The 13,507-nt window shown below is 40.1% G+C and overlaps 2 protein-coding genes across 12 annotated transcripts in view; one reads left to right on the top strand and one right to left on the bottom strand.

The window, feature by feature from the left end:
• usp9 (ubiquitin specific peptidase 9) overlaps positions 1 to 7,001 on the top strand; it is a 66,239-nt gene extending 59,238 nt beyond the window's left edge. For 8 of the 10 annotated variants that reach the window (XM_077579793.1, XM_077579791.1, XM_077579792.1 and 5 more), the window contains 5 exons: positions 872 to 1,028; positions 1,502 to 1,714; positions 3,810 to 3,839; positions 4,128 to 4,226; positions 5,103 to 7,001. In XM_077579793.1, the coding sequence (XP_077435919.1) occupies positions 872 to 1,028; positions 1,502 to 1,714; positions 3,810 to 3,839; positions 4,128 to 4,226; positions 5,103 to 5,381 (778 nt within the window). In that variant the 3' untranslated portion in view covers positions 5,382 to 7,001. The remainder of the gene's footprint in view (positions 1 to 871; positions 1,029 to 1,501; positions 1,715 to 3,809; positions 3,840 to 4,127; positions 4,227 to 5,102) is intronic. The other 2 variants (XM_077579795.1, XM_077579800.1) reach the window with 1 other exon arrangement.
• Positions 7,002 to 8,837: 1,836 nt separating this feature from the next.
• On the bottom strand, positions 8,838 to 10,571 carry rpl8 (ribosomal protein L8). Of its 2 annotated transcripts, none has more exons than XM_077579805.1 (6): positions 10,418 to 10,571; positions 9,816 to 9,959; positions 9,611 to 9,752; positions 9,308 to 9,526; positions 9,111 to 9,226; positions 8,838 to 9,033 (listed from the first exon to the last, which is right to left on the bottom strand). In XM_077579805.1, exons 2-6 carry the CDS (start codon positions 9,951 to 9,953, stop codon positions 8,875 to 8,877), a joined length of 774 nt encoding a protein of 257 aa, XP_077435931.1. In that variant the 5' UTR covers positions 9,954 to 9,959; positions 10,418 to 10,571; the 3' UTR covers positions 8,838 to 8,874. The 2 variants fall into 2 exon arrangements, with proteins under 2 accessions (XP_077435931.1, XP_077435932.1); XM_077579806.1 differs by lacking the exon at positions 10,418 to 10,571 and adding an exon at positions 10,396 to 10,408.
• Between the last annotated feature and the right edge of the window lie 2,936 nt (positions 10,572 to 13,507).

Genomic DNA, 13,507 nt, shown 5'->3' on the forward strand with positions numbered 1-13,507 from the left:
TGTAGGCCATCGCCTGAGTTTAGAGAGTCTTTAGGTGGCCTCTCACTCTTTCAAATACTCTGCCTCGACTGTTAAGAATATGTACATTTTTGTTCCTCAAGATTGCTTATCTTTGAGGTGCAGGTAGACAGCTGACAGCCAGTCTACGATGCGTTAATGCTAACAACCTTTCACTCACACTGATGTGGTAGCAAGAATGTTGAAGAAGCAAAGCTTTGATCCTCGTCAATATTTAGTTACTCATACTCGGTATGTTAACAAAATACTACCGGCACTGATCGCTTGCATGAATAAAAGTAGAAGAGAATGTGGTCCTTAGATTAACGGATGATTGCTTGTTTGGGTAAAACGTCTCCTAACTGGCAGTGATGTTGAGTATTGTGGTTGGTCCGTGTATGTTTATTAGTAGGGGAGTGAATTGCCTAGTAGCTTGCGATTCGATCTGTATCACGATTCGATTTGATACCGATTAATCCCGATACGAATCTATAAATCAATTATTGTGATTTTTTTTTTTTACTCACATTTAGAAAATACTAATCAATAAACGTGTACATGTACACTGTAAGATTTGTATGAAAATGTACTTCAGGTCTATAAATTGTGGTCCACCGTATTTAACAAACAAATCACATTTTAAGGCTTAATGTTCCATTAATATAACATACTTCCATGCTTAAAGTGTGAACCCTAACTCTAATTAAGACATTTTGTTAAATTTTTCCATCAAAAATTGATCTTTAAAAATCGATTCGGCTGCATATTGAATCGATACGAGAATTGTGCGCTGTAATATCACGATATATTGCCGAATCTTTTTTTTTTTAACACCCCTATTAGTAATGCTGTTCTCCATGTTTTTGTGGTGTAGGATTCATAATGTGCTGAAGGGAATTCCCGATGACAGGGATGGTCTCTTTGACACCATTCAGCGTTCCAAGAACCACTATCAGAAACGAGCCTACCAGTGCATCAAGTGCATGGTGGCGCTCTTCAGCAACTGCTCCGTGGCTTACCAGATCCTCCAGGTAGGCCTGATCACATAAATTACAAATAATTTATTACTATGAACTTGGACAACATGGTTAGCCATCTGCCTCACAGTTCTGAGGTTCTGTATTTGGATCTCTGCTCCAGCCTTACTGCGGAGGTTGCATGGGTTGTTGCAGGGCACTCTGGTTTCCTCCCTAAAATCGTTCAGCCCTAGTGCACACCGCATTTTGTGTAAAGTTCAGCTTGTATAGGCTATAGTTTACCAATGCCCCGAATGAAGGCTATAGATAATGGTTGGATTACAATTAATCTTGTTGATTTCTGACAGATTTGCATAGTTGAAATTAACAATGGCAAATTTACAGCTATGATGTACATATTGTAGAAAATGGTCTGGTTGGCAGTAGTTGAAGTGCTTTTTTATTTTTCTCCCTGTTGGTTTGATTGCACGAGTGTGTAATTTTTACACCAGACTGCCATTATACTTTTGTCCATGGTGTGCACGCAGAGTAACGGTGACCTGAAACGAAAGTGGACGTGGGCTGTCGAGTGGCTCGGCGACGAGCTCGAGAGGAGACCATACTCTGGCAATCCGCAGTACACGTACAACAACTGGTCACCTCCGGTCCAGAGCAATGAAACGTCAAACGGTTACTTCCTGGAGCGCTCGCACAGCGCACGCATGACCCTTGCCAAGGCCTGTGAACTTTGTCCTGAGGAGGTAATGCCCTGGCACACCAAACAATTACACGCTGTGCAAGACCTACGCAGGCTGCTATCATAATATGAGCATTTCACTTGTTAGCAGTTTTTATGTTCATTATGTTCATTATACCATACAGTGGAACCTCCAAAGTCATGAATCAGTTAAAAGTTGTTTTAAATTTTAGAGGAGAATTCAATCCAGTCAGAAAGGGAAACTGTTGTCATGGCATCTTTAAATGTAAAGACAATGTGCAAGTTAACCGCTGTTTGATGATACAACGAAAACAAAGTAAAACAACTCACCCTTTGTGTTTGGTACAGAGAAATGACAAATATGTCACCTAATGATTTTTATAGGTATTACAACCCCTGGCAAAAATGATGGAATCATTGTTGCTGGAGGATGATCATTTGAATGATTTATTTTGGAGAAAAAAGGCAAATGACTAATGTTACACAAAACAAGAGTTTTATTCAAGATGCCACCCTTCTAGCTGTTAGAAACATTCCATCATGTTATTGTTGATGTAAACTGAGAACTCCTGTTAGTGTATGAACATTAATATTATTAAAATAAGAGTTATCAAACTTTGGATTCAGGGACTCCTTTCAATGGGATTTTTCCCCTCATGATCCTAACAGCAATTAAATACAAATACCATGTGTACCCCTAAATCCATTCATCCATTTTCTTAACCGCTTGTCCTCACAAGGGTCGCGGGGTGTACCCCTAAATGCCATAGAAATTTAAAAAGTTGCCTATTGATCTAAAAAAAAATAAAAAAAAAATTGCAATTTTATGACAGATTCTTATTCTTGTAATTGTTTTTTTCACTATTATTTTAAACAGAAAAATGCGTAAATAGTCAATAGTGTTGTGCTCAAGACTACCAGCTTAGTGGCCGAGTGGTAGTGTCTGCCCTGAGATTGGGAGATCGTGGGTTCAGACCCCAGCCGGGTCATACCAAAGACTATAAAAATGAGACCAATTTGTCTCCCTGCTTGACACTCAGCTTTAAGGGTTGGAATTGGGGGGTCAGATCACCAAATAATTTCCGAGCACGGCTCCTGCTGCTGCTCACCGCTCGCTGAGGGGATGACTCAAAAGCGGAGAAATAATTTCACCCCACTTAGTTGGTTGTGATAATCAGTGATACTTTAGCTTTAACTTTACGCTACATTATCCGATACCAAAACTTGCCCCTGACCAAAACTCACTGCGACCAAAACTTTTAGGAGTTGAAACCGAGGCAACCCGAGATTGTGTTGAGACCAAGACTATAAAAATCCATTTAAAAACCGTGATATGGTTGAACAGGGTAAGAGCATTCTAGGGCTAGGCGATATGGCTGGAAACATTTATCACAATGTACCGCCAAGTATTTCATAGCAGTTGATATATATAAAAAAAAAAAATTAAGCTGTTCTAAATAAGAACCTGGAGGAGAAAAGGCTGAATTTAGGTTGTTTTATTTTAAAATAGAATAATTATCTTTAAAATCTCGACACAATTATGGAAAGGTTTTGGGGTTTTGTTTTGTTTTTGTAAACAATTGCAATGAATATTGTGTTGTCCCTCAGGCACAACAATGTGTGGTTTGCTGTCATTATGGAAGTGGTTAGGGGTTTGTAACATGATATGAAGGTATTTGTTGTTTGCCTAAGTGCATCTAATTTGCATAGTACTATGTCAATTATTCTGAAAAGTACAAATTTGTTCTTAATTAGGACTATAGTTTTGAAAAAATATGCATATTTCCTATGAACTGGAAAAATACTCACTCAATGAAGTCACAAGTCAGCTTGATGTTTTGTAAAATTTTGTACCTCTCTTGGGTTGATTTTTGTAGGACTTTGTAGGTTCTGCTGTGTAGCATAAAGAGCACCAAAATGTTGAATTAAAGCAGTTGGAGGAGTGAAATGCATGATGGAAAATGTCGGGTAGATGAATTTGTGATGCGGTGTTGAGTAGTCACGTGAAATGGGCTTTTTTAATTTATTGTAATACAGTGAGTGTGTTGTGTGTGATGGTATTTAGTTGCATTTGTTGATGTTGCTTTTTAAAAGAATTCCAGTGGAGTGACATGCTTCTTGTAATATTTCATACACAGCTCAAGTGTACTCAGGAAAGCCCAGGGAAGGTCAGTATTCCAGGCACCGCAACATAAGGAAAAAGTCAAAAATACTGGTGGTATTTTAAGGGTTACTGTGCTAATGACCTGACCTCCCACACAATATTATTTTGTTTTCTTATTAGTTATCTGTGACCAAAGCTAGATATAGAATGATGTGTATGAGTGAAATAGATGTTTGTGTATGTCAGTGTTGAAATTGATTTATGACCATTCCCATAGTTTGAAGTTGATCCCATGTATCGCACGGGTGCATGCAGTCAATGGATGTGTGTTGTCTTCCTGTCCTGTTTGCAGGAGCCAGATGAACAGGAAGCCCCTGACGATCAAGACTCTTCCCCGCCGGAGGACACCTCTTTGTACCCACATTCTCCCGGAACCACACAGTTTCAGCAGGTAGTCATCACTGCTGTAACATGCCAAATGATCTAAATATATGATATAAACCATACAAATGGTATTGCATAATAATACACAGTTGAGTTCTCTCATGACTGCTAAAAGTTTAGCAGTATAATAATCCAAGACACAATGTATTAGAGGTGAACCTGTTCTCAGAATCCACAGTTCTTTTTAACATGCTTTTTTGTGGGCAGACAATTGTCTTTAACTCATTTGCTTGTAACTTCAAGCATTTGTATTTGTAACAGATGGCTACTTGATGAGGACTAGCAAGGAGAACCACAACCTGACTTGTCGTCTGTGGTTTTGCACACAAAATCCCAACAGCTCGTGACATGTATTTTGAAGAGGCAATTTTTTTTTCCTTAACTGCAAAAAATTAATTGATCAGTCTAATTAAGCCAGCAGCAACCACAAAAAAAGTAATGTACACACTATTTAACATGACTGGAAAGCTGAAAAACTGCAGTCAATAGATGCAGATTGAACTGGTCATTTTTAAGGTAATGGAAAGTGTTTTTGGGGTTGTAAACTATTCATTTAGGCCAGTAGTTCTCACACTCTTTACACTGATACCTAGCTTTCAAATGAACACCATCATGACTAACATTAAAATACACTTGTGTACATTCTTTTATGTATGTTAATGTAATATTGTATGACAATATAACATTGTGCAGTTTGAACATTAACACTACACATAAATACAGGATATTAAATAAAAAAAAAGCTTTAAATGATTGCTCAACACAGATTAAATAAAAATTGTTCCGTTATACGCGAGTGTATTTTATTCACGGGATTTGATTTGCTCTAATAAACATCCTACTCGTATAATCCTGTATATTAATATATGATACTCTCCTCCAGAACAACCACCCCCACGGGCAGCCGTACACCGGCCCCGCCGCGCAGCACATGAACAACCCTCAGCGCCCCGGCCCCGCATCGGCACCGACCCCGGGCCCCACGCAGGCTCCGACTCCGGGCCCGACCCCTGGCCCCGCCCCAGGCCCCGGCCCGAGAGCACAAGAGAACTGGGAGAACACGGAGGAGATGACACCCGCCCCGGCCCCGGCTCCGGCCCCGGCCCCGGCTCCGGCCCCAGCCCCCGCCTCCACCCCGGCTCCCGCCCTACCTAAGGAGTAACGTCGCCCTCGCCCCGAAGCCCCCTTTTACCGCCTCCTCCCTCCTCTGCCGTGCCTGGAGCCTCTGTCGTTCCTGCTCTCCTTACTCCTCCTCCTGCTCTTTGGTTCTCAGAGCGTGGCCAGCGGGGGGGCGCCGCAGGAGTGGAGGAAGTGGATTTGAGAGTTCTAAATAAAGAAAAAAAACTATTAACCCAGAGCTGGCGATGATGATGATGAAAGGTGTACATAATGTTGATGTTTGTGACTGTTGGGATCGCCCAGTAGCATCACTCGCTGTGCTTCGCTGTTGGGAAAGAGGTTGCAGATCATACTGACGACAAAAGTGGATACTATACGGAAAACAAGTTCCCTGCCCAAAAACAAAAGACTTTTGTGTTGATTGCCCATGTTCCGCAGTAAGAGTTTGTTCCAGCCATGGGATGCTTTAACGGTCATTCAACTGTTAGAAGAAGACGCTGAAGAAGGATGCGTTTATTATTCTCACCGATATGTTCTTGTTCTTCGTTTGCTCCCCGGGTCTCGAGTTTGTTTGACGGCCTGGGTGGGCTGTTACGCTGTTTGACGTGAAAAAGCAGTTCATGCAACAATTGGTTGGAGAAACATTGCCTTTTTTCTTTTCTTTTCTTTTTTTTCTTTATATTTTTTTGTTTTTTTGTTTATAATTATTTTTTGAAGCTCAGTCAGTCAATATGCTGTAACATTTAGCATGGCTTTTCACCAGAATAGTGTAGCCCAAGGAAAGACATTCATAACAACCTAAAACTGTTCTTACTCCACATCTCCACAGGGGGTACTTCACTCTGGGGTTGTTGTTTTTTTTTCTACTCATCTACAATGAGGGCAATATTTTTGAACCAATGTACAACTAAGTGGCTTTTCAATTGCACATATAATCCTTCACATTTGGCAATGGAGTTTTGCCGGTGGGATAGACAGCTTAGATAAAATATTACACCCCTTCCCCGCCCCATCCCCAGAAAAAAAACCCATATGCAACAGAATCGCTGCACTGGCGGCCATCTTTGTGGTGTATCATAGACCAAGTGGTTTAGCTCCGAAGTGACCCGCTTCCCGTTGGGGTGAACTGACCAGTCGCTCACCATCTTGCTTGGTGGCCACAGGTGGGCACCACGGGATGCGGTGCTTAGGAATAGCAGGTGGTTAGTCACATTGCAACTAACCTGTGATTCTGTAGTAAAAAGGCAAACTTCAGTAAATACTGTATTTAATTGGTAACTTGAATACATGTTTTTTCTTTTCTTTTTTGTCTAAAACATACCAAATACTCCTGCAAATGAAAATATTCTGCCCACCGTATTATATTTAAATATTTTGCTCTTATTTTATAGAATTTATTTTGTTGTATTTCACTAAAAAATAGAATTTGATTTAAAAGGAACATTTTTGTCCTTTTGTTATTTTTAAAGAAGATATTGACTGTACAGAGTTCTAATCTGCGCCCTGTTTTTTGCCGACTTTTGTTTTGGCCATGGTGTGACGTTGAATTCTGGAGCTACAGTCGCGATGTGGACTTTCACTTTGTGAGGTTTTTTTGTGCACAGAAATATAACAAAAAAAAAATGCATTGCGCCCTTAGCAAATAAAGAACATTGAATCTTGATCTGCGTCATGTTTACTACAAACAAACCTTAAGAGGTGGAACATTTGTAGACACCTGTCATAAACATTGGGAATTTAAATAAACAGGTGGGTGCAAAAAATGTGAATGTTGATGGAAAGTCCATTTATTTTGATTTGTTTTATCAGTGCACCACACACAAAGGAAAATATTTCAAGCTTTTGTTTGAATATTGATCATGGTAGAAAGACAAAAATAAATCCAGTACTTTACCAAATTTGAATATCATGACAATGTTCTACATTGTCGGCTCCCTTTGTCCCAAACATGTCAGCTAATCATTGCAAAACACCTGCAGAGGTTTTCCTCAGCCTTTGAACGGTAAAGGTCTTGAAAAGGAATTGCAAAAGAAGCTGGATTCTCACACATCAAGTACATTAACAGCGTGTAGAGGACGGGGAAAATGGAGTGGATTGAGGTTGGTGTTAGTTTTTTGTGAAGCGCTTTGTGACTTCTGTCTGTGAAAAGCGCTATATAAATAAAGCTTACTTACCACTTATCCCACATACAGATGTCTGCATGACATTGGCAACAGCTGTAGAATTCCATGTCAAGCCACTCCTGAACCAAAAGTGTCATAAGTATCTGTGCTGGGCTAAGGAGAAAAAGCACTGGCCTGTTGGCCAGTGTTGCTAAGTCCTCTCTTCAGATGAGTGTACATTTTGCATTTCACTTGTAAGTCAAGTTTCTTTCCACAATAATGGTTTGGGAAGCCCTGTCATTTGCTGATGTGGGTCCATTGTATCCTATCAAGCCCACAGTCAACGCAGCTGTTTACCAGAACATTTTAGTGCACTTAATGGTTCCTGCTGCCGACGAGCTTTTTGGAGGTGAGGTTTTGTTTTCCAGCAGGATTTGGCACTTGCCCAACAAAGCACAAATAACAGTACTTGAGTGGCCAGCAAACCCACCTGACTTAAAACTCATAATAGAGAATGTATTCTTGTCAAGAGGAACATGCGTGAACTGAACACAAACCCTGAAATTTAAATGATCTGAAGGCCAATTTCAACAGCTACAATAACACCTGGACTGTGCCAAAGGCTGATCATAAAACTGTTTGTGCCACCATAATGCCATAATTAATACAAAAGGAGGCCCAACAAAGTACTGATGGCATATTTAATACACTTCAGGAGGCCAACATTTTTGTGTTTAAGATCCTTTTTTGTTGGTCACATAAAATAGTCTAATTTTGCGAAATAAAAAGAATCAACATTTAAACAAAGGCTTGAAATATTTCACTTTGTGTGTGGTAAACCAATGCAAGTTTCACTTTTTGAAAAAAATGGGACTTTACTCAAATTTGTCAACCACCCGTACATTTTAATCAATTTTATTACCCAGTCATTCACTGAAAATCTGAGGACTGAAATCTACCTATATTTTACCCCTTTAATCAAATGTAGTGCACTTTCCTGTTTTCTACCACATTAACTTTAAATACATTTTACAGCATACTCCCACTCATTGGCCTCTGTTAAAAAGGTTTTACAAAAGGTGTACAAGTGGTTAATGCATCCACCTGCAAAGTCATTTGCATCTTTTGAGTATTTACATCCAGCGATCCCTTCTAATTGTTGTAGCCTGAAGTTCAACATTTTGACTAGATCCAAGAGCAATATATTTTCTTTAAATATTTTGAACTGTTGAGTGTCCTTTGTAAACCACCACTATTGTACAGTTACTTTGGTTCAAGAGTGCTTTATTGAATTCAGACTAAATTGGATTACACAAAGTTTTAAAACAATTTATTTCAATCGACAGGTCATAACGGATTTTTTTGTCCACAAACTGGCAAAAAACAATGAAACAATGTTGCTTTGGAACAGTTTTTGTTTTATTTTGAGCAAACTCAATTCTCCTTCTCCTGGACAGTCTTTGTTCCACGCAGTCTGCCGGTACGACGGGCAGCAATGAGACCAACCTTACGACCGGCGGGCGCATCCCTCCTGATTGTGGAGGGCTTGCCGATATGCTGATGGTTACCACCGCCGAAGGGATGCTCAACAGGCTGCATGTGTGGAAACGGAAAATGAGTGTACGCACTAAGAGACGCGTCACGGCGCGCACCGGTGCGAGGACACTTACGTTCATAGCCACACCACGGACACGAGGCCAGCAGTTCCTCTTGGCCTTGTACTTGTGGTAGGCGCGACCCGCCTTCAGGATGGGCTTGTCAATACGACCACCACCAGCAACCACACCTACACATACAAAATGTATTTTTTTTTTTCTAAATCATGGACACGAATTGATGGATATGATCATCGTTGGCCAATCCTCACCGACGACGGCTCTGTTGGCTGAGGAGATGACCTTCTTGGAGCCGGACGGCAGCTTGACTCTGGATTTCTTAGTCTCCAGGTTGTGCGAGATGACGGTGGCGTAGTTTCCGGAGGCGCGTGCAAGCTTGCCCCTGTCGCCAGGCTTCTCCTCCAGGCAGCAGATGATGGTGCCCTCAGGCATTGTGCCCACAGGAAGGACATTGCCAATGTTTAGCTGAGCTGCAAGACGGAACGCAATGTTATCTTGTGTATTTAATATAAAATAGCATCGCATAATCTGTCATAATAATATGTTCCTCTTACCCTTCTTGCCACAGTAGATGAACTGCCCCGTATGGATGCCCTCAGCAGCGATGAAGAGCTCTGTCCTCTTCTTGAAACGATAAGGGTCACGGAAGGCCACTTTGGCCAGGGGGGCACCACGACCGGGATCGTGGATGATATCCTTAAACACGCCAGGAACGTCACTTTAAAATTCCCCTCCACAAAAACAGATTCCCGAGCATACCTTGACGATTCCCTTGATGTAGCCATGGCGTTCAGCGAAGTCAATGTGGCGGAGTTTAGCGGCGCCTTTCCTGTGCTTGACGTGCGCTTTAAACACAGAGCCCGCACCTTTTCTCTGTCCCCTAATCACACGTCCCATCGTGAACTGTAAAGCAGTTTAAAATAAATAAGACATTATTGATCGAAACACAAGTCATTGGTTACTTTTGATTGACGGCTACCACAAGCTAGCAAGCTAACTGCCGGTCTTTTGATACAAAATATCCATTCGACACATTATGCTACTTCACACGCGTAATTTGACAATAAATACACTACGTTAGACAAAATATGGCGTTTTCAAACGTGACGTTGAGTAAATGCATCAACTAACGCAGCTCAAGCAACTTAGCTTGCTCATACTACAGCTGCGCCATATCACCATTAGGCCACATACATCTCCTGAAAGCAATAGATTTCAAGGTTATGGACACAAAATAATCAGTATGTCATGTGCGCTAACGTGTTCGGCATCATCCTAGATGTTCATTTATAATGGATGACTGAATAAAATCGTAGTTTGCAGCAGATTCGAAACCCACAGTGAAGCAAAAGTTGTCATACCTAAACTCCGTAGACGGAAAGAGGAAGTAGCAGGCACGGGTAAAGATTTTCTTCCGGAGGAATTGGCGATGAGGCATGTGGGAAATGTAGGCTTCCTCAAGCTCACAATTAATCGTAAAATAGTGGGCCTTTTTTGGAGTTTAGAAGCAAACTATATCGACAGCAGGTGCGGAATAATCACATGTATGCTTATAATGCTTATGTATGGAGGACCAAAACTTTCAAAATTAAAAAATAAATTAATACATGTGAAAATAAAAAACGAGATTCCAAAATAAAATAGATATAAAAATAAATGTGGAAATGAATGCAAAATAAATACATAGATACAACTAATTATCAATCAATAAATAAAAAACGCTTTGCTCTTATATTTATTTAGTTCATGCTACAGACGCTGACAGCATGAAATGCGTCTTCAAATTTTATTCAAATGAGGGGGCCCCGTCTTAAGTGTCTTGGGTTGAACTTTTTTTTTTTAATCAACAAACAAACAACAAAAATTAAATAAATAAATATACAGGCGGGAACAGTTTTAGTAAAGTGCTCCGTAGATGAACAAATATTTATAAGCAGGTAACACATTTTGAAATATGATTCCTGAGTTACGTGTTTCACAATATTTCCAGGGCAAAGCTGCAAGTAGAAATTTCGGTTAGAAGTATTTAAAAAATGCAATTAATTCCTAAAACATGTGCAGCAATATGCCAGGTTTTAAAAGCGAAATACCTGAAGGTATGTAATGCTTATCTTCACTCAGATCACTGGTGAGCTGGAGCCTATCTCAGCTGACTTTGGGCACCCTGAACTGGTTGCTAATCAATCGCAGGGTGCATATAAACAATCATTCTACCATTCACACTTAAGGACAATTTAGAATCTTCAATTAACCTAACATGAATGTTTCTGAAATGTGGGATGTGTGAAATATACAATACGTTCAAATAATGTCAGCATATTTGTTTGAATAGGCTATGCATGAGAGCAACTGTTCCAGAGATCCACATTGCCCTCCGGGGATAAATCAATTACTGTATTCCTGACTCTGATTCCGAAACTAGCCATCATCTGTTTCACATTTTATTTTCTCTCCTTTTTCAGTGCCCCCAGGAACAAGCACACATTCTCCACAGTCCTGAGCCATTGGTCAACAGCAGCTACAAGTACCTGTACGTGGACGTTGGTTTCAATGGATGGATTTCTGAAGGCAGAGATTTTAAAGTACCCTACTTCCTGGTTCTGGCCAGCTGGCCTGGCACAATACTACATTATGACAGATGGGATATTTCCCTTGACTGAGTACCTCATAAGTGCATACCCAAATGGCAGCAGGCACTCTGATGACTGATGAGCAACGCATTGTCAATTAAAGCTCAAAGGGGGATAGAAGATGCTTTTGAATCATAACCAAACACTTTTGAATCTTTATGGCACCATAATATCCAAAATTAAAACTCTAAATAAAAAAGTCTTTTTTTTTTTAAGGACTAAAACAGTACATATCTCGCACGATTTTCCTTTTTTCGTGTATAGAAATTGGAAACGCCAAGTGACACACCAATAATAGAAAAAAAGTTTTGTGGTGCATTTGCTCTGGGTGATATGGTGAAAAAATAAACATGATGCAAATGAAGTATTTATTCATGAATAAAAACATTCTATAATAATGTTGTATAATGTACTTATTTACTACACACATTCCATTATCTATAGTGATAATGTTGATTATTCATTTTAATAATAATAATAATAATAGGGCTGTCAAAATTAAAGCGTTAACTCTGGAAATTAATTTAAATTAATTAAAGCTGTAAAAAAAAAACTCAACCAATGATGCTGGAGTGCTCGTGAGCAGAACAAAACCCGTAAGCGAAAAGTTCTGAGTTGCATTTTACAGGAGAAAGAATGCTATTAAAACAGTCTTTCATTCTAAATATACTTTCTGTTTGATGATTTTATATTAATTCCAAGTAAATATCTGTTACAAACTCTAGAGAGAAAAGTAGAAGCAAAAGTATAAGAATGTGATTAATCGCGATTAATTGTAATTAATTATGGAAAGTTGTGCAATTAATTAGTTAAAGAAACTATCATTTGGCAGCACTAAATAATAATACTAATATTAATAATACATAATACTCCTCCTCCAACATACGTGATTCAATGATGACGATAGAGTTTGCTGATGAGCTGATCATTTGCTCTCGAGTTCCCTGCTCCTGCCTTAAATTTGAAGCTGTTATTTTTCTCATCGGTTATACATAAAATTATGTTCTTAAAATAATACGATGTACATACAGTTAATGCTCAACTAACATTAAGTCTGAAAACAAAACTTTTTACATAGTAGTTTTCTGCCTCACGCACCCACATTGAAAATGTGGCCCAACCAGTCAATAACTATTGGCAGGTGTGACGTCACATGGGGCTTTTCATCCTGCTCGTGTAACCTGACTTTCAAATAAAAACCTATTCAGGTTGAGATCATGTGTGCTCACAATAAGCCCTAGTGCTTAGTCATCGTTTATGTGGTTGGACTTTTGGGTAAAATTTAAGGATGAACCCAAAATACAGCAACTTTTACAGCATCTTATGCAGGGAAGGCCAGCCACTTCATCGAATTCTTTCAGGGGTTCTCATGGCGTTTACAGGACAACCAAGAGAAAATCTGTCCAGGGTTTCCTGGGTGGTCCCTGCGACCTCTTGCCAGTGTGACGTACCCGGAACACCTCACCAGGGTGGTGTCCAGGAGGAATTCTAATCAGATACTCGAGCCACCTCTGGGTATAGGTGGTTGGATAGGAACGTAGAACTCACTAAAATTGACCTTTGACATGATTACCGCCGCCTTATCCCATCAACATATGGCCCTCCTCGGTCCTTGACGCAGCTAAGCAAAGACACTGGTCCACTGTATGCGGAGAGGCCAAGCTCCAGAGCAGAAAGACAAGGAGATGAATGAGTTGTCAGAGGGGAGGGGGTCGGCGGGGTTCTTTTGGTTGTGCTAGAGCTTTACTCTTGCCCAAACCTTACACAAAAGGACATTTGAAGGCAAATGACTAAGAGTCAGTCACAGATGTCCCACTATCT

This window comes from Vanacampus margaritifer, chromosome 11 (genome assembly GCF_051991255.1).
Source record: "Vanacampus margaritifer isolate UIUO_Vmar chromosome 11, RoL_Vmar_1.0, whole genome shotgun sequence".
NCBI lineage: Eukaryota > Metazoa > Chordata > Actinopteri > Syngnathiformes > Syngnathidae > Vanacampus > Vanacampus margaritifer.